At 36.6% G+C, this 19,685-nt stretch overlaps 1 protein-coding gene across 1 annotated transcript in view; it reads left to right on the top strand.

Annotated features, from left to right (window-relative positions):
• Nucleotides 1-17,441: 17,441 nt before the first annotated feature.
• The window catches only part of CHIC1 (cysteine rich hydrophobic domain 1), a 110,851-nt gene continuing 108,607 nt past the window's right edge, over nt 17,442-19,685 (top strand). Inside the window, exon 1 of the mRNA XM_054472302.2 lies at nt 17,442-19,558. Coding sequence (XP_054328277.1) covers nt 19,260-19,558 — 299 coding nt within the window. The 5' untranslated portion in view covers nt 17,442-19,259. The remainder of the gene's footprint in view (nt 19,559-19,685) is intronic.

The following is a 19,685-nucleotide window of genomic DNA, read 5'->3' on the forward strand; positions in this document are numbered from 1 at the left end:
ATGATTAAAAATAATAAAGGGGATATCACCACAGATCCCACAGAAATACAAACTACCATGAAAGAATACTATAAACACCTCTACGCAAATAAACTAGAAAATCTAGAAGAAATGGATAAATTCCTTGGATACCCTCCCAAGTCTAAACCAGAAAGAAGTCAAATCCCTGAATAGACCAATAACAAGTTCTGAAATTGAGGTAGTAATTAATAGCCTACCAACCAAAAACAGTCCAGAACCAGACAGATTCACAGCCGAATTCTACCAGAGCTACAAAGAGGAGCTGGTATCATTCCTTCTCAAACTATTTCAAATAGAAAACAGGGAATCCTCCCTAACTCATTTTATGAGGCCAGCATCATCCTGATACCAAAACCTGGCAGAGACACAACTAAAAAGAAAAATTTCAGGCCAATATCCCTGATGAACATTGATGTGAAAATCCTCAATAGAATACTGGGAAACTGAATCCAGCAGAAAATCAAAAAGCTTATCCACCATGGTCAAGTTGACTTCATACCTGGGATGAAAGGCTGGTTCAACATACATAAATCAACAAAAGTAATCCATCACATAAAGAAAACCAATAAACAAAATCACATGATTATCTCAATAGATGCAGAAAAGGCCTTAGATTAAATTCAACAGCACTAAATGCTAAAAACTCTCAATAAACTAGGTATTGATGGAATGTTTCTCAAAATAATAATAAGAGTTATTTATGACAAACCCACAGCCAATATCATACCAAATGGGCAAACCTGAAATCATTCTCTATGAAAACCGGCACAAGACAAGGATGCCCTCTCTCACCATTCCTATTCAACAGAGTATTGGAACTTCTCTGGACAATCAGGCAAGAGAAAGAAATAAATGGTATACAAATAGGAAGACAGGAAGTTAAATTGTCTCTCTTTGCAGATGACATGACTGTATATTTAGAAAACCCCACCATCTCAGCCCCAAATCTCCTTTAACTGATAAGCAACTTCAGCAAATCTCAGAATACAAAATCGATCTGGAAAAACCACAAGCATTCCTATATACCAATAATAGACAAACAGAGAGCCAAATCATGAGTGAACCCCCATTCGCAATTGCTACAGAGAGAATAAAATACCTAGGAATACAACTTACATGGGATGTGAAGGACATCTTCAAGGAGAACTACAAACCACTGCTCAAGGAAATAAGAGAGGACACAAATAAATGGAAAGACATTCCATATTCATGGATAGGAAGAATCAATATCCAGAAAATGGCCACACTATCCAAAGTAATTCATAGAGTCAATACTTTCCCCATCAAGCTAGCATTGGCTTTCTTCACAGAATTGGAAAAAACTTCTTTAAACTTCATATGGAACCAAAAGAGAGCCTGTATAGCCAAGACAATCCTAAGCAAAAAGAACAAAGCTGGAGGCATCAAGCTACCTGACTTCAAACTAAACTACAAGGCTACAGTAACCAAAACAGCTTGACACTGGTACCAAAAGAGATATATAGACCAATGGAAGAGAACAGAGGCTTCAGACATAAAACCACACATCTACACCCATCTGATCTTTGACAAACATGACAAAAACAAGCTATGGGGAAAGGATTCCCTATTTATTAAGTGGTGTTAAGAAAACTGGCTAGCCATATGTAGAAAACTGAAAATGGACACCTTCCTTACACCTTACATAAAAATTAACTAAAGATGGATTAAAGACTTAAACATAAGACCTAAAAGCATAAAAATTCTGGAAGAAAACCTAGGCAATACCATTCAGCACATAGGCATAAGAAAAAATTCATGTCTAAAACACCAAAAGCAATGGCAACAAAAGCCAAAATTGACAAATGAGATCTAATTAAACTAAAGAGCTTCTGCACAGCAAGAGAAACTATCATCAGAATTAACAGGCGACCTACAAAATGACAGAAAATTTTTGCAATCTGTCCCTCCAACAATCGGCTAATATGCAGAATCTACAAAGAACTTAAACAAATTTACAAGAAAAAAACAACCCCATCAAACTGTGGGACAAGGATATGAACAGACACTTCTCAAAAGAAGACATTTATGCAGCCAGCAAACATGAAAAAAAGCTCATCATCACTGGTCATTAGAGAAATGCAAATTAAAACCACAATGAGATACCATCTCACACCATTCAGAATGGCAATCACTAAAAAGTCAGAAAACAACAGATACTGGAGAGGATGTGGAGAAATAGGAATGCTTTTACACCATTGGTGGGAGTGTAAATTAGTTCAACCATTGTGGAAGACAGTGTGGTGATTCCTCAAGGATCTAGAACCAGAAATACCATTTGACCCAGCAATCTCATTACAGGGTATATACCCAAAGGATTATAAATCATTCTACTATAAAGACACATGGACACGTATGTTTACTGCGGCACTATTCATAATAGAAAAGACTTGGAACCAACCCAAATGTCGATGAATGATAGTCTGGATAAAGAAAATGTGGCACATATACACCATGGTATACTATGCAGCCATAAAAAAGAATGACTTCATGTCCTTTGTGGGGACATGGATGAAACTGAAAACCATCATTCTCAGCAAACTAACACAAAAACAGAAAACCAAACACCACATGTTCTCACTCATAAGTGGGAGTTGAATGATGAGAACACATGGACACAGGGAAGGGAACATCACACACCAGGGCCTGTCGGGGTGGGGGTCAGGGGAGGGATTGCATTAGGAGAAATACCTAATGTAGGTGATGCATTGATGTGTGCAGCAAACTACCACGACATGTGTATACCTATGTAACAAAACTGCATGTTCTACACATGTACCCCAGAACTTAAAGTTAAATATATATATATATATATAAAAAGATACTCCTTGAGAAGAGCAACACCAAGATACATAATCGGCAGATTCAACAAGGTTGAAATGGAGAAAAAAATGTTAAGGGCAGCCAAAGAGAAAGGTCGGGTTACCCACAAAGGGAAGCCCATCAGACTAACGGCAGATATCTCTGCAGAAACCCTACCAGCCAGAAAAGAGTGGCGTCAATATTCAACATTTTTAAAGAAAAGAATATTCAAACCAGAATTTCATATCCAGCCCTACTAAACTTCATAAGCAAAGGAGAAATAAAATCCTTTCCAGACAAGTAAATGCTGAGGTAATTTGTCACCACCAGGCCTACCTTACAAGATCTTTTGAAGGAAGCAATAAATATGGAAAGGAAACTCTGGTAGCAGCCACTGCAAAAACACACCAAAATATAAAGACCAATGACACTATGCAAAAACTGCATCAACTAGTGAGCAAAATAACCAAGCAGGATCATGATAACAGAATCAAATTCACACATAACAATATTAATCTTATACGTAAATGGGCTAAATGCCCCAGTGAAAAGACACAGACTGGCAAATTGGATAAAGAGTCAAGATCCATTGGTGTGCTGTATTCAGGAGACCCATCTCACATGCAATGAGAAGCATAGGCTCAAAATAAAGGGATGGCAGAATATTTACAAAGAAAATGGAAAAAAAAAGCAGGGGTTGCAATCCTAGTTCCTGATAAAACAGACTTTAAACCAACAAAAATCAGAAAAGACAAAGAAGGGCATTAAATAATGGTAAAGTGATCAATGCAACAAGAAGAGCTAACTATCCTAAATATCTATGCACCTAATACAGTAGCATCCAGATTCATAAAACTAGTTCTTAGAGACCTTCAAAGAAACTTAGACTCCCACACAATAATAGTGGGAGACATTAACTCTCCACTGTCAATATCAGACAGATCAATGGGACAGAAAATTAACAAGAATGTTCAGGACTTGAATTCAGCTCTAGACCAAGCAGAACTAATAGACATCTACAGAATTCTCCACTCCAAATCAACAGAATATACATTCTTTTCAGTGCCACACAGCACTTATTCTAAAATCAACCACATACTTGGAAGTAACACACTCCTCAGGAAATGCAAAAGAGCAGAAATCATAACAAACAATCTCTCAGACCACAGTGTAATCAAATTAGAACTCAGGATTAAGAAACTCACTCAACACTGCACAACTACATAAAAATTGAACCACCTGCTCCTGAAGGACCACTGGGCAAATAACAAAGTTATGGCAGATATCAAAAAGTTCTTTGAAACCAATGAGAACAAAGAGACAATGTACCAGAATCTCTGGGACACAGCTAAAGCAGTGTTAAAAGGGAAATTTATACACTAAATGCCCACATGAGAAAGCTGTAAAGATCTAAAATGGACACCCTAACATCACAATTAAAAGAACTAGAGAAGCAAGAGCAAACAAATTCAAATGCTAACAGAAGACAAGAAATAACTAAGATCAGAGCAGAACTGAAGAAGATAAAGACATGAAAAACACTTCAAAAAATCAATGAATCCAGGCACTGGTTTTTTGAAAATATTAACAAAATAGACAGACTGCTAGCTAGACTAATAAAGAAGAAAAGAGAGAAGAATCAAAGATACAATAAAAAATGATAAAGGGGATATCACCAGTGACCCACAGAAATACAAACTAACATCAGAGAATACTATAAACACCTCTATGCAAATAAACTAGATAATTGAAAAGAAATGGATAAATTCCTGGACACATACACCCTCCCATGACTAAACCAGGAAGAAGTGGAATCCCTGAATACTATAACAAGTTCTGAAATTGAGGCAGTAATTAATAGCCTACCAAACAAAAAAAAAAGCCCAGGAACAGATGGAATCACACTGAATTCTACCAAAGGTACAAAGAGGAGCTGGTACCATTCTTTCTGAAACTATTCCAAACAATAGAAAAACAGGGATTCCTCTTTAACTCATTTTATGAGGCCAGCATTTTCCTGACACCAAAACCTGGCAGAAACACAACAAAAAAAGAAAATTTCAGGCCAATATCCCTGATGAACATTGAAGTTAAATCCTCAATAAAATACTGGAAAACTGAATACAGCAGCACATCAAAAAGCTTATCTACCACAATCAAGTCAGCTTCATCCCTGGGATGCAAGGCTGGTTTAACATACCCAAATAAATAAACATAATCCATCACATAAACAGAACCAATGACAAAAACCATGCGATTATCTCAATAGATGCAGAAAAGGCCTTTGATAAAATTAAACATCTCTTCATGCTAAAAACTCTCCATAAACTAGGTATTGATGGAACATATCTCAAAATAATAAGACCTATTTATGAAAAACCCATAACCAATATCATACTGAATGAGCAAAAGCAGCAAGCATTCCCTTTGAAAACTGGCACAAGACAAGGATGCCCTTTCTCACCACTCTTATTTAACATAATATTGGAAGTTCCGGCCAGGGCAATCAGGCAAGAGAAAGAAATAAAGGGTATTCAAATAGTAAGAGAGGAAGTTAAATTGTCTGTTTGCAGATGACATGATTGTATATTTAGAAACCCCATTGTCTAAGCCCAAAAACTCCTTAAGCTGATAAGCAACTTCAGCAATGTCTCAGGATATAAAAATCAATGTGGAAAAATCACAAGCACTCCTACATACCAACAATAGACAAGCAGAGAGCCAAATCATGAGTGAACTCCCATTCACAATTGCTGCAAAAAGAATAAAATACCTAGGAATACAACTTACAAGGGATGTGAAGGGCCCCTTAAAGCAGAACTACATGCCACTGCTCAAGGAAATAAGAGACAACACAAACAAATGGAAAAACATTCCATGCTCATGGATAGGAAGAATCAATATCATGAAAATGCCATACTGCACAAAGGAATTTATAGATTCAAGGCTATTCCCATCAAGCTACCATTAACTTTCTTTGCACAATGTGAAAAAGCTACATTAAATTTCATATGGAACCAAAAAGAAGCCCATATACCCAAGACAATACTAAGCAAAAAGAACAAAGCTGGAGGCATCATGCTACCTGACTTCAAACTATACTACAAGGCTGCAGTAACCAAAACAGCATGGTACTGGTACCAAAACAGATATATAGATTAATTGAACAGAACAGAGACCTCAGAAATAACATCACACATCTACAACAATCTGACCCTCAACAAACCTGACAAAAACAAGTAATAGGGAAAGGATTCCCTATTAAATAATGGTGCTGAAATAACTGGCTAGCCATATGCAGAAAATAGAAATGGACACTTTCCTTACACCTTATACAAAAATTAAGATGGATTAAAGACTTAAATATAAAATCCAAAACCATAAAAATCCTGGAAGAAAACCTAGGCAATACCATTCAGGACACACACATGAGCAAAGACTTCATGACTAAAACCCCAAAACCAATTTCAACAAAAGCCAAAATTGACAAATGGAATCTAATTAAAGAGCTTCCACATAGCAAAAGAAACTATCATCAGAGTTAACAGGCACCCTACAGAATGGAGAAAATTTTTGCAATCTAACCATCTGACAAAGGTCTAATATCCAGAATTTACAAGGAACTTACACAAATTCACAAGAAAAAAAAAACACCACCATCAAAAAGTGGGTGCAGGGTATGAACAGACACTTCTCAAAAGAAGACATTCATGTGGCCAACAAACATATGAAGAAAAGCTCAACATCACTGTTCATTAGGGAAAGGAAGGCAAATCAAAACCACAATGAGATACCATCTCACTCCAGTTATAATGGTGATTATTAAAAAGTCAGGAAACAACAGATGCTGGCGAGGCTGTGGAGAAACAGAAACACTTACACTGTTGGTCAGAGTGTAAATCAGTTCAATCATTGTGGAAGAGAGTGTGGCAATTCCTCAAAGACCTAGAACCAGAAATACCATTTGACTCAGCAATCCCATTAATGGGTATATACCCAAAGGATTATAAATCATTCTATTATACAGATACATGCACACGTTTGTTTATTGCAGCACTATTTACAATAGCAAAGGCTTGGAACCAACCCAAATGCCCATCAATGATAGACCAAATAAAGAAAATGTGGCACATATACACCATGGAATAATATGCAGCCATAAAAAAGAATGAGTTCACGTCCTTTTCAGGGACATGGGTGAAGCTGGAACCCATCATTCTCAGCAAACTAACACAAGAACAGAAAATCAAATACCATAGGTTCTCATAAGTGGGAGTTGAACAATGAGAATGCATGGACACAGGGAGGAGAACATCACCCATCAGGGCTTGTCAGGGGGTGGGGGCCAAGTGGAGGGAGAGCATTAGGACAAATACCTAATACATGTGAGGCTTAAAACCTAGAAGACAGATTGATAGGTGCAGCAAACCACCATGGTACATGTATCCCTATGTAACAAACCTGCACATTCTGCCCATGTATCCTAGAACTTAAAATAAAATAAATAAGAAATAAGAAAAATAATTTAAAAAAAGAAAAAAAAGAAATTCAAACTATCAAAAAAATAGAGTGATATATTTAAATTGTTGAAGGACAAAAAATGTTAATACAAAATTCTACATAACGTAAAAAAAATTCAAAAGTGGAAAGAAATTCTTTCTTAGACAAACAAAACTGAGGGAATTCATTGCCAACAGATCCACCCTACAAAAATACTAAAGGCTGCACACTGACAACCATCTATCTTTGACAAAGTTGACAATAACAAGTACTGGAAAAAGAACTTTCTATTCAATAAATGATGCTGGGATAACTGGCTAGCCATATGCAGAAGATTGAATCTGGACTCCTTACCTTCACCATATACAAAAATCAACTCAAAATAGATTAAAGACCTAAAAATAAGTCGTAAACCTCAGAAGGAAATTTAGAAAATACCATTCTGGATACAGGCCTTGGCAAAGATTTCATAATGATATTTCCAAAAGCAATTGCAACACAACAAAAAATAGACAAGTGAGACCTAAATAAACTGAAGAACTTCTGCACAGTACACGAAACTTTCAACAGAGTAAACAGACAACCTACAGAATGGGAGAAATATTTGCAAACTATACATCTAACAAAGGTCTAATATCCACCATCTATAAGGAACTTAAACAAATTTACAAGCAAAGAAACCCCAACTCCATTTAAGAAATGTTCAAAGGACATGAACAGATACTCCTCAAAATAAGACATACAAGTGGCCAACAAGCATATGAAACAAGGCTCAACATCACTAATCATCAGAGTAATGCAAATCAAAACCACAATGAGATACTATCTCACACCAGTCAGAATGGCTATTATTAAAAATTAAGAAAATAACAGATCTTAGTGAGGTCGCAAAGAAAAGGAAATGCTTATCCAATGCTGGTGGGTATGTAAATTAGTCTAGCCACTGTGGAAAGTGGTTTGGAGATTTCTGAAAGAACATAAAACAGAATGGCCATTTGACTCAGCAATAGCATTATTGGGTATATTCCCAAAGGAATATAAATAATTATACCAAAGAGACACATGCACCCATATGTTCATTGAAGCACTATTCACAACAGCAAAGACATGGAATCAACCTGGATGTCCATAAATGGTGGAATCAATAAAGAAAATGTGGTACATATACACTACAGAATACTATGCAGCCACAAAACCCCTTGAAATCATGGCCTTTGCAGCAACGTGGTTGTAGCTAGAGGCCATTATCCAAAGTGAATTAGCGCAGAAACCGAAAACCAAATACAGCATATTCTCACTTATAAGAGGGAGCTAAACATTGAGTATGCATGGACACAAAGATGGGAACAATGGACACTGGGGCCTACTTGAGTGGGGAGGCTGGGAGGAGAGCAGTAGTCAAAAAACTACCTATACAGTACTATGCTCACTACCTGGGTGACAAAATCATTTATACACCAAACTCTAGTGGCTCCTAATTTACCCATGTAACAAAGCTGCACATGTATCCTCAAACCCAAAAGTTGAAAAAGAAAAAAAGATATAAAGCTATTGTAAATATATTCAAAGAATAATAAAAACCATGTTTAAAAATTAAAGGTATGACAAAGGGAATCACTAAATACAGGACAATAAAAAAAAGAAATTATTACAAAAATTGAAATTCTAAAGTTGGAAATGACAGTAACTAAGGTGCTTAACAGCTGATTTGAGTAGGCAAAGTAAGAACCAGACAAATTTTATATAGATCAATAAAAGTTCTCTAATCTGAATAATAGAAAAAAGAATTTAAAAAATGAACAGAGCCTTCAAGACCTGATTAAGTGTGCCATCACACATTTAATGGGAGTCTCAGAAGGAGAAGATAGAGAGAAATTGAGTAGGAAAAAAAATAATTGAACAAATAATGGTTGAAAATTTCCCACGAACTCCAAGTGAGACAAGCACAAAGAGATTCACATCTAGACATATGTTACACTGTTCAAAGGCAAAGTAAAAACCTTGAAAGCAACAAGAGGAAAACTACTCAACATGTACAAGGCAACCACAATATAATCCAAAATTGACCTGTCATCAGAAGTAATTGAGGCCAGGAGGGAATGGAATGACATACCCAAAGTACTAGAAAAAAAAGTCAGCCAAATATCCTATATCCAGCAAATCTATTCTTCAAAAAATGTAGGCAATATAAATACATGTACAATAAGCAAAGAAAGATAATTTGTTGCTAGAAGACTTACCTTACAAGAAATACCAAAGAAAATTCTTCAGGAAGAAAGGAAGTGACATTAGATAGTAATTCAAATTTACATTTAAACAACAACAACAACAACAAAGATCACCTGTAGAGGTAATTATAGCAATAAGTATAAAAGATGGTATAAGTATATATTTTTTCTTTACCTCTCTCATGTGATTCAAAAGAAAATTACATAAAATAATGATTATAATATTTTACTGTTGGACTGATAGCATATAAAGATATATATAACAACAATAAAACAAAAGAATAATGAGGGAATGAAGCTTATTGGAGCAAAAAAAAAAATGACTCCCAAAGCGAACTTGTATCTACAGGTAGAAAGACTAGTAAAAATTGTTAATATGTAGATTAATAGATAGGACTCATAAAGTGTTTTCTTCTTAATGTCTTTGAAAGATATTAAATTTGTGTAAAGCAAAAATTAAAAGTATATTATTGAATTAAACACAAATTTATACATAATACATGACAATAATAGCACAAAAAATGGTATGAGGCAATGTAATTATATTGGCACAGTTTTTACATTTTACTGAAATTGAGTTGGCATCAATATGAAATAGACTGTGATATGGTAAAATGCATATCTTAATCCCTAGAGGAACCATGAAGAAACCACCACCAAAGATAGTTTAAAAATACACAAATAAATTAAAATGGTGCATTAGGAAGATAGTAAATCCAAAAGAAGAAAGTAAAGGAGCAATAAACAAAAAACACATGAGATGCATTGAAAACAAAAAGCAGGCAGAAATCGAACCATATCAATATTAATATTAAATTTGATGGATTAAAGCCTCCAATAAAAATGCAGCAAATGTGAGACTCAATTTAAAAATAAAAGATCCAATGGTATGCTGCCTACAGGAGATACATTTTAGATTCAAAGATACAAATAGTGTTAAAGAAAAGGAGGGGAAACTGATGAAAACAGTAACAATAACAAAGCTGGAGTATGTATACTAAAATAAAAATATGAGCTTTATGACCAACTGTATTACTAGATATAAAGAAATGTATTTTATAATAATTAAATGATCAATTTATTGGAAAATATAATTATAAATATATCTTCACCTAGCAAGAGCACCCAATACTACATGAAGTAAAAACTAACAAAATTGAAGAAAAAAATGGAAGATTCAACAATAATAGCTGGAGACTTCAATGCCCCACTCTCAGTAATGGACAAAAAAATAGAGACAGAAATTCTACAAGGATATAAAAGATTTGCATAGCAATATAAAGTAGACATAAATGATATTTTCAGAATACTCCAACCAATAGCAGCAGAATATATATTCTTCCCAAATGCATGTAAAACCTTCTAAAAATTAATATGATAGGTCATAAGACAAGTCTCAATAAATTTTAAGGGTTCCATATTATATAACTTTTATGCTCTGAAGCCATACTGGAATTAACTTAGAAATTTTGGCAATCTTCAAATATCTCGAAGTTAAACAAATTTATAATAACCTATAGGGCAAAGAAAAATCATCAGAGAAATTAGCAAAAATTTTGAGCTGGGTATAAAGAAAAACGCAACATGGAAAAATGTATCAGAGATAGCTAAATCAGTCCCTAGAAGGAAATATATAAGAGTACATGTATTTGTCCATTTTCACATTGCTATAAAGACATACCCAAGACTGAGTAATTTATAAAGGAAAGAGGTTTAATTGACTCAGTTACACATGGCTGGCAAGGCCTTGGGAAACTTACGATCATGGTGGAAGAGGAAGCAGGCATGTCTTACATGGTGGCAGGTGAGAGAATAAGAAAAAGGGGGAAGAGTCCCTCATAAAACCATCAGATCTCCTGAGAACTCACTCACTATCAGAAGAACAGCATGGGTGAAATGACCCCCATGATCCAATCACCTCTCACCAGGTCCCTCCCTCAACACCTGGGGATTACAATTTGAGATGAGATTTGGGTGGGAACACAGAGCCAAACCATATCAGTATATATATATATATAAAATATATGAAAGATCTCAAATCAATAACCTCAGTTTCAGCCTTAATAAATTACAAAAAGAAGAGCAAACTTAACCCAAAGCAAGCAGAAGAAAGAAAAGAATAAAGATTACTCTAAGTAGTAGTCCATTTTGCATTGCTATATAGGGAATACCTGAGACTGGGTAATTTATATAGAAAAGAGTTTTATTTGGTTCACACTTCTCCAGATTGTACATGCATAACACCAGCATCTGCTTGGTTTCTGGTGAGGCCATGGGAAGCTTTTACTAATGATGGAAGGTGAAGGCGCAGCAAGCATTTCACATGGCGAGAGAGGGAGCAAGAGTGAGAGCAAGAGGCGCCAGGCCCTTTTAAACAACCAGCTCTTGCATGAACAGATACAGCAAGAACTCACTCATTACTGTGGGGAGAGCAGCAAGTCATTAATGAGGGATCTACCCTCATGACACAAACACCTCCTGCCAAGCCTCACCTCCAAAATTGAGGATTATATTTCAGCATGAGATTTGAAGGGGACAAACATCAAAACTATGCGCTGGACAAATCAAAGGAATGGGTAACAAAAATAATACAGAAAATCAGTGAAACCAACAGTTGATTTTGTGAAAAGATACATGTTAATGGGAAAACCAAACCCTGTAAAATATTTTAAGAAGGTTTATTTAGAGCTAATATGAATGACCAAGACCTGGGGAACAGATTCAAGCAGTGCCTGAGGTGATCAGGTTACAGTTTGGTTTTATAGCTTTTAGGGAGACAGGAATTGTACATAAGATCATAAATTAATCCATGGAAGGTATACATTAGTACAGCCTAAAGAGGCAGGATATCTTGAAGTGGAGGCTCACGAGTCATGGGTGGTTTCAAAGATTTTCTGACTGACAATTGGTTGAAAGAGTTTAACTTTTTAAAAAAACTTGAAGTCAGTAGAAATAAATGCTTGAGTTAAGATAAGGGTTATGGAGGCCAAAGCTCTTGTTATGTAGATGAAGTCTCCAGGTAGCCCCCTTCAGAGAGAATAGATGGTAAATGTCTTTTTTCAGACCTTAATGATGTCAGACTGTCATGTAATCTGTCCTAGATCTGGGAAAGATCTAGAAAGGAAGTCTTGGCTGCATTAATGGAGGTTCTGTACAGATGCAAATTTCCCTAACAAGAGATGGTTTTTCAGGACCATTTCAAAATACATCAAAGAAATATTACTTTGGGGTCAAATATTTTTATTTTTTAAGGATATGCTGTCATGTGATGTTACATAACAATCAGGTTGGAATTTGGTAACTTATTGCCACAAAGAGTGTTTTGTCAGTCTTATGATCTCTAGTTCAATGTTAATGCTGGTCAGTAGTGCCTAATCTTGAAAATGATGGGGTATAATGAGGCATGTCTGACCTCCCTTTCTGTCATTGTTGGTCAGTTTTTCAGGTTTCTCTGGGGTCTCCTTGGCCAAAAGGTGGTCTGTTCAGTGAGTTGGGGGACTTAGGATTTTATTCTTGGTTTATATGAATGAAATAGAAAAATCTATGGCTAGGCAGTACAAGTAAAAAAAAAGAGAACACAAAATTACTAAATTTATAATGAACAAGGGGACATAACTACCTACTAACCTTACAGAATTTTTTAAAAAATTACAAGAAAAACTATGAAACATGTTAGGCCAACTAATTAGACAATTTATACGAAACAAATTCCTAGAAAGACAAAAATACTGAAACTGACTTAAATAGAAAATCTCAACAGAACTACTACAAGTAAAAAGAATAAATTAGTAATAAAAAAATACCCCTACAATGAAAAGCCCAGGCATGCTGAATTCTATCAAACGTTTAAAGAAGAAAAATAACAATACTTCACAGTTTCTCCCAGGAAATAGAGAAAACAGGGAAAGTCCTCAGTCTGATAACAAAGCCAAACCAATATCACAAGGAAAAAAAATATATAGACCAATTAGAATTTATCCCAGGATTTTACAAAACATGTGCAACTTCAACATTGTGAAGTTGATGACATTCTCAAATTGATCTACAGATTCAAAGCAATTCCTATCAAAATTCCAGCTGGTTTTTTAAAAAGAAACTGATGACATGACCCTAAAATTTACATGAAAATGCAAAGACTCAGGATAGCCAAAATAATATTGAAAAAGAACAAATTTGATGGTCTTAAATGTTCTAATTAAAACCTTCCTATAAAGCTACAATATTCAAGATGATTTGGTGCTGGCATGAAGATAGACATAAAGAAAAATTGACTAGAATTAAGAGTTCCAAAATAAACCCAAACATTAATGGTCAGTTTTCAACAAAGATATTGAAGCAGCCTCATTGAATGGCGTGACATCTGACGTTCTTGGTCTCACGGCCACAGAGATCAAGGATGCAGACAAAGGGTGAGGTTTAGAGCAGAATTTTAATAGACAAAAGAAATTTGTCTGCCACAGAGAGGGTTCCCAGAAAAATGGATTGCCAACGTGCAGTGAAATGCAAGGGTTTTTATAGATGAGCTAGTTGGGAGGCAGTATCTGATCGACAAAGGACCTGAAAAACCGGTTAGGACCATATGTGCCATCTACATAGGGTGCAAATCTCTGGCAGCCCTAACCCCAATCTTTTACTATGCAGGTGGGTCCTCTGCCTGAGCTACTCCATGTTGCTTATTTCTTTCTTACTGTGCACATGCTAACAAAACAGGGAAGGTGGAGACCCCATGGTGGACATGCCTGGCCCCAGGTAGCCCTTTCTATAATATAGGTACAGCTGCTGGCATCCCCTGTGCAAGCTTCCAGCTTCCTTATCTATGTTTGCAGCACGATCTTCCAGGTTTCCCTTTGTTAGAAAAGAAATGATTTCTCGGGCTGCTTTTTGTTGGAAAAGAAGTTCTGCTGAGGACACTCTTTTGCCCTCGCTATTTGCCTAAATAATTTCTTTTTATCTCCTGTATCAATATCAAGGCAATTCAATGAAAACAGGACAGTCTTCAGTAAATGGTGCTAGAATAATTTAATAACCACAATGCAAAATTATAAATTTAGACCCTTAATACCATACACAAAAAATTAATTCAGAATGAATCACAGACCTGAATGTTAGAGTTAAAACAAGAAAACTCAGCTGAGTGCAGTGGCTCACGCCTGTAATCCCAGCACTTTGGGAGGCCAAGGCAGGGGGATCACGAGGTCAGGAGATCGAGACCATCTTGACTAACATGGTGAAACCCCATCTCTACTGAAAATACAAAAAAAATTAGCCGGGCATGGTGGTGGGCGCCTGTAGTCCCAGCTACTTGGGAGGCTGAGGCAGAAGAATGGCGTGAACCCGGGAGGCAGAGCTTGCAGTGAGCTGAGATCGTGCCACTGCACGCCAGCCTGGGTGACAGAGCAAGACTCTGTCTCAAAAAAAAAAAAAAAAAAAACAATAAAACTCTTAGAAGAAAACCTAAGAGCAAATATTTGTGATAATGGGTTAGCCAAAAATTCCTTAGCTATGTCATCAGAAGCATAAGTGATTAAAAATTGATGAACTGATCAAAATTTAAAACTTTTCCATCCTAAAGATATCATTAACCATGAGAAAAGGCAAGCCAAAGACTGGGACAAAATACTTGCACATCATATATGTAATAAAAGACTTCTATCTAGGATGCATAAAGAACATTTATAAATCCATAAGAAGTCAAATAGCCCAATTTTTTAAAGGGCAAAAAAGCTGTGCACAATTTTTTTATAGCAGTTTATTCATAACATCTGAAACCTGAAAACAACACATGCCTTTTGGTGGGTGAATAGCTAAACAAATTGTGGTAAATCTATACTGTGGAATATTACACAGCAATAAAAATAACCACTGATACACACAATAACTTGGATGATTCTCAGTATAAGTATGCCGAGTGAAAAAAATCTAAGCCCCCAAAATTACATATAGTATGACACAATTTACATAATGTAAGGAGGAGGGTAAGAAGTATTATGAAAATATAACAGGAGGGATCCTTATGGTGATGTAATTGTTCTGTATCGACTGTAGTGATGGTCATGAGAACCTATACCTCTGATAAAATTGCACAGAACTAAATGGACACACACACAGACACAAATGAGTACATCTATGATGGAAAATCTGAATAAAACAGATGGATTGTATCAATGTCAATTTTGCAATTGTTAAATCTGCATAACAATAGTTATGCAAGATGTTGCTATTGGGGGATACTAAGTAAAGTGTAAACAGGATCTCTCTGTATTATTTTTTACACCTACATATGAATCTACAAGTATTTCAAAAAGAGCTTTATTTTAAAATGGGGCTAAAGATTTGGGTAGACATTTCATCAAAGAAGCTATACAAACAGACATCAGGTACATGAAAAGATGTTCATCGCTAGTCATTAGGGAAATGCAAAGCAAAACCATGATGCACACCCATAAGAATGGTTATAATAAAAAAGACAATAACAAGTGTTGGAGAGGATGTGAAAAAAGTGAAGCTCTCCTGCATTCCTTGTGGGAATGTAAATTGATGAAATCTCTTTGGAAAAACAGCTTGGCAGTTTCTTAATAAGTTCAACATCATCTTAGCATATGACTCAGGAATTCCACTCATAGGTTATCTATCCAAGAGAAATTAAAACCTATGTTCAAACAGAAGCATGTGTGTAAATGTTCATAGTGGCATTTTCATAACCTGCAAAATGTGGCAGCAACCCATATGTCATCGACTGGTAAGCGGATAAACAAAATGCGATTTATCCCAACAATGAAATGTTATTCATCAATTAAAAGGAATAAAGTACTGATACATGAAACAACATTGATGAACCACAAAAACATTATATGCTACGTGAAAGAAGCTAGACACAAAGACCACATAGTGTATGATCTCATTTATTTAAATGTCCATTAAACAAATCTGTAGAAAAGAAAGTAGATTAATGCTTACCAAGTGTTGGGGATGAATGGGGAATGGCTGAAAAATGGGACAGAGATTTCTTTTGGGGATGATGCAAATGTTTTAGTTTGTAGTGACAGTTGCACAACTCTGTGACTAAAATCAGTGAATTGAATGCTTTAATAAATAAATAAAATAAAGCTGTCTTTAAAAGGTTACAATTCTTTTCAGCTGTTTAAGGTTGAAACCCTCTCAGATGGTTAATGATCTCATGCCTCAGGTCTCTATTAATTATATGGGAGAAATACCCCCATACCCCACTTAGCAAGTTAGGCATAATGTTACATGACCTGCTTTCTTCTCCATCTACTCCTCAATTTACTATTCTTAATACTAAGGTATCATTTAGAAACCGTGGTGTTACTTGTGTTTACTGACAATAGATAAACAAAATGTATTTTTCTTCAGCTTGCTTAATTCCAAATTCTCCTATATTTAAGCAAAACAAATCACTTTTGGAATCACATATGACTTTTAATCACAACATATAAGCCAGAAAACAGATGGACAGATTTGACTACACTTGTGTGTTTAGCCAAGTATAGCACTTCCCTGAACTGTTTGGTCTTTTTGACATCTGACTAAACATGAGGGGCCTCTTTCTATTTTAACAGATTTTCCCCATCCCTTTCCTTCCTTCTCATTCTCCATGGCCATAATTTCTCCACTTTTACCATAGTTCCAATATCTTACTTGCACTTATTACAAAGTCCACCCCCTACTCCTTTCCCTTCCTGTCCTTCAAACAGCCTTTCCTAGCCTAATCTTGAGTGTGAGGAGAAACTACCATTTAAGCAGTAGTCAGTGAAATACTTTTCCCTCTAGACACAGACTTAGTGGACCTTCGTGGATAAGATATTTGGAAAAATTTTAAATGTCGTTTACAGTTTTTTTTTTTTTGCTTCTTGAAAGAGAAGAACTGTTGCAAAGTATTAATTTTGATCTTAACTCTGACACATTAACACCCCAAAAAAGCAAAGATATATATGTCTTGCCAGAAGGCTACTACAAAATATTTTAAGGTTCTATCTTCTATAATTCCTGGCTAGTAGATACAGTTATCTAAACTACAAAAAGTTATAATTTGTTGCTTATTGATAGTGTTATGACTTATTTTTAAAGTTCCCTAAATAAACCAACTTTTGAATAAAAATGGGCTTTTCATTTTAATAACATATACTCCTTGATGATAATGGTTTGATTCATTTCTCTTACAGAACTAATTTCTTCCTACTTCACACACATTAAATGCTTTGTTTACACTGATAATGTCATGCTCATCCTAAATTAAAATTTGACTATGTCTGTTTCCCCAGAGACACACCATCTGATCGGGATGCAGCCGTAGAGTAGCAGAAAGAGCAGTGAAGCTGGTATTAGAATGCTTGGATTACAGTGTTTGTTCCGTTACTTAGCAGCTGTGTGACTTTACTGTCTTAATGATATGGATTTTTGTGCTGCTGCCAAGTATGAAACAGTTTTGCACACTATTTCGAAACGCAAAATATGTGATCTCCACAACATTTTAGTAAGTGTAAAGAAGATAGGATAGACTGTTTAAAATGGAAAATTTTGGACAAAAGGTCACCATAGACCTGAATAAATTACTTAAACTTCTGAGACCCACTTTTGTCATGTAATAAAATAGATATAATGATACCTACCTCTCAGAATTAAGGGTTAACTGAAATTGTATGTGAGGGTCTAGCTCAGTGTCTGAAAAATGATGTTAATTAAGGTTTCCTTAGGTTGGAATGCTCCTTTCACCCCCTCCATCCGCCCCCTCCCCCAAAAAACACTCCAAAATTCAAACATGCATATTGTGATTTATCTTTTAAGGAAGAGCCCAAGAGGCACCATTCTACAAAATCTTTCCAAACAACTTCAGGCAGTACAGCCCTTTGGTTAAGAGTACTGGGATTCTGGAATCAGAAGAGACCACCAAATTTAAAACCAGGTCTGCCATTTAGTAGCTCCCTGACACTGGACAAATTACTTATTTTCTCTGCACCTAGATTTCCCATCTGTAAAATAAAATCATCATGATACATACCTCATAGGGTTGCAGAGGATTAAATGAGATATACATACAGAGCACTTAGCACAGTCCCTGAGTTAATAAGTCCTCCGTTAAGTATTACATACGAGAAGTAGTAAAAAGTTTCCTCTTAAGTAAAATGCTAATAAAAGTGCTTACCCTGCCTCCCAAGATTGTGGCAAAGTTATGACGCAAGGCTCTTAAACTGTAATGCTGAACAAACGTAAGGGATTGGTATATACCTTGAGATATTTTGGACAAAGTTCTAACCTTACTTTTATACAATATGCTTTCTCTCACCCGCCTGCAGTTGGGTTAATAATGCCCAGCATCAATTAATAGGAAATAAAATCAGAAGATACCCCGAATACAAGTAGCTGACGCTCAGAGAGCAGTATTAAGGCGAGCACCCGCAGACCGGACCTGGATAATTTCTTGGAGTTCACCTCTAGCGGCCCCCTCCCCTTGGAGCTGCGCAAGCGTACGCTGACTTTGCTCCTCTCTAGTGCCCCCGCCTCCAGCAGCCGGCCCCCCAACCCCCCGTCTGCCCAACACGCAGGCGCGTCTCCTCAAATCCTGTCTCTACACCCCCCTCTTTCTCTTCATTTCGTTCCCCCTCCTCTTGCAGCACCTCAGCAGGTTCAAACTCTTCTCCCAGAGAGTGGCGGCGATCGCGAGGTCACGTGATGAGCATCCTGCTGCCCAACATGGCGGAGTTCGACACCATCTCGGAACTGGAGGAGGAGGAGGAAGAAGAAGCGGCAACGTCGTCGTCGTCGCCGTCGTCGTCGTCGTCGGTATCTGGGCCTGACGATGACGAGGAGGATGAGGAGGAAGAGGAGGAGGAAGAGGAGGAGGAGGAAGAAGAGGAGGAGGAGGAAGAGGAGGAGGAGGCGCCGCCCCCGCCTCGGGTAGTGAGCGAGGAGCATCTGCGGAGATATGCTCCCGACCCTGTATTAGTGCGGGGTGCCGGCCACATCACTGTGTAAGCGAGAGGGGGTCTTGGGACTTGAAAAGCCTGAGATTTGGCAACAGAGGAATGAGAAGTGATTGAGGGGCCTGTGGAGTGGGGGAGGGTTGACTGATTGAGGCGTACAGTTAGGAAAGGACAC

Source organism: Pongo pygmaeus, chromosome X (genome assembly GCF_028885625.2).
Source record: "Pongo pygmaeus isolate AG05252 chromosome X, NHGRI_mPonPyg2-v2.0_pri, whole genome shotgun sequence".
In the NCBI taxonomy this organism is placed as follows: Eukaryota; Metazoa; Chordata; class Mammalia; order Primates; family Hominidae; genus Pongo; species Pongo pygmaeus.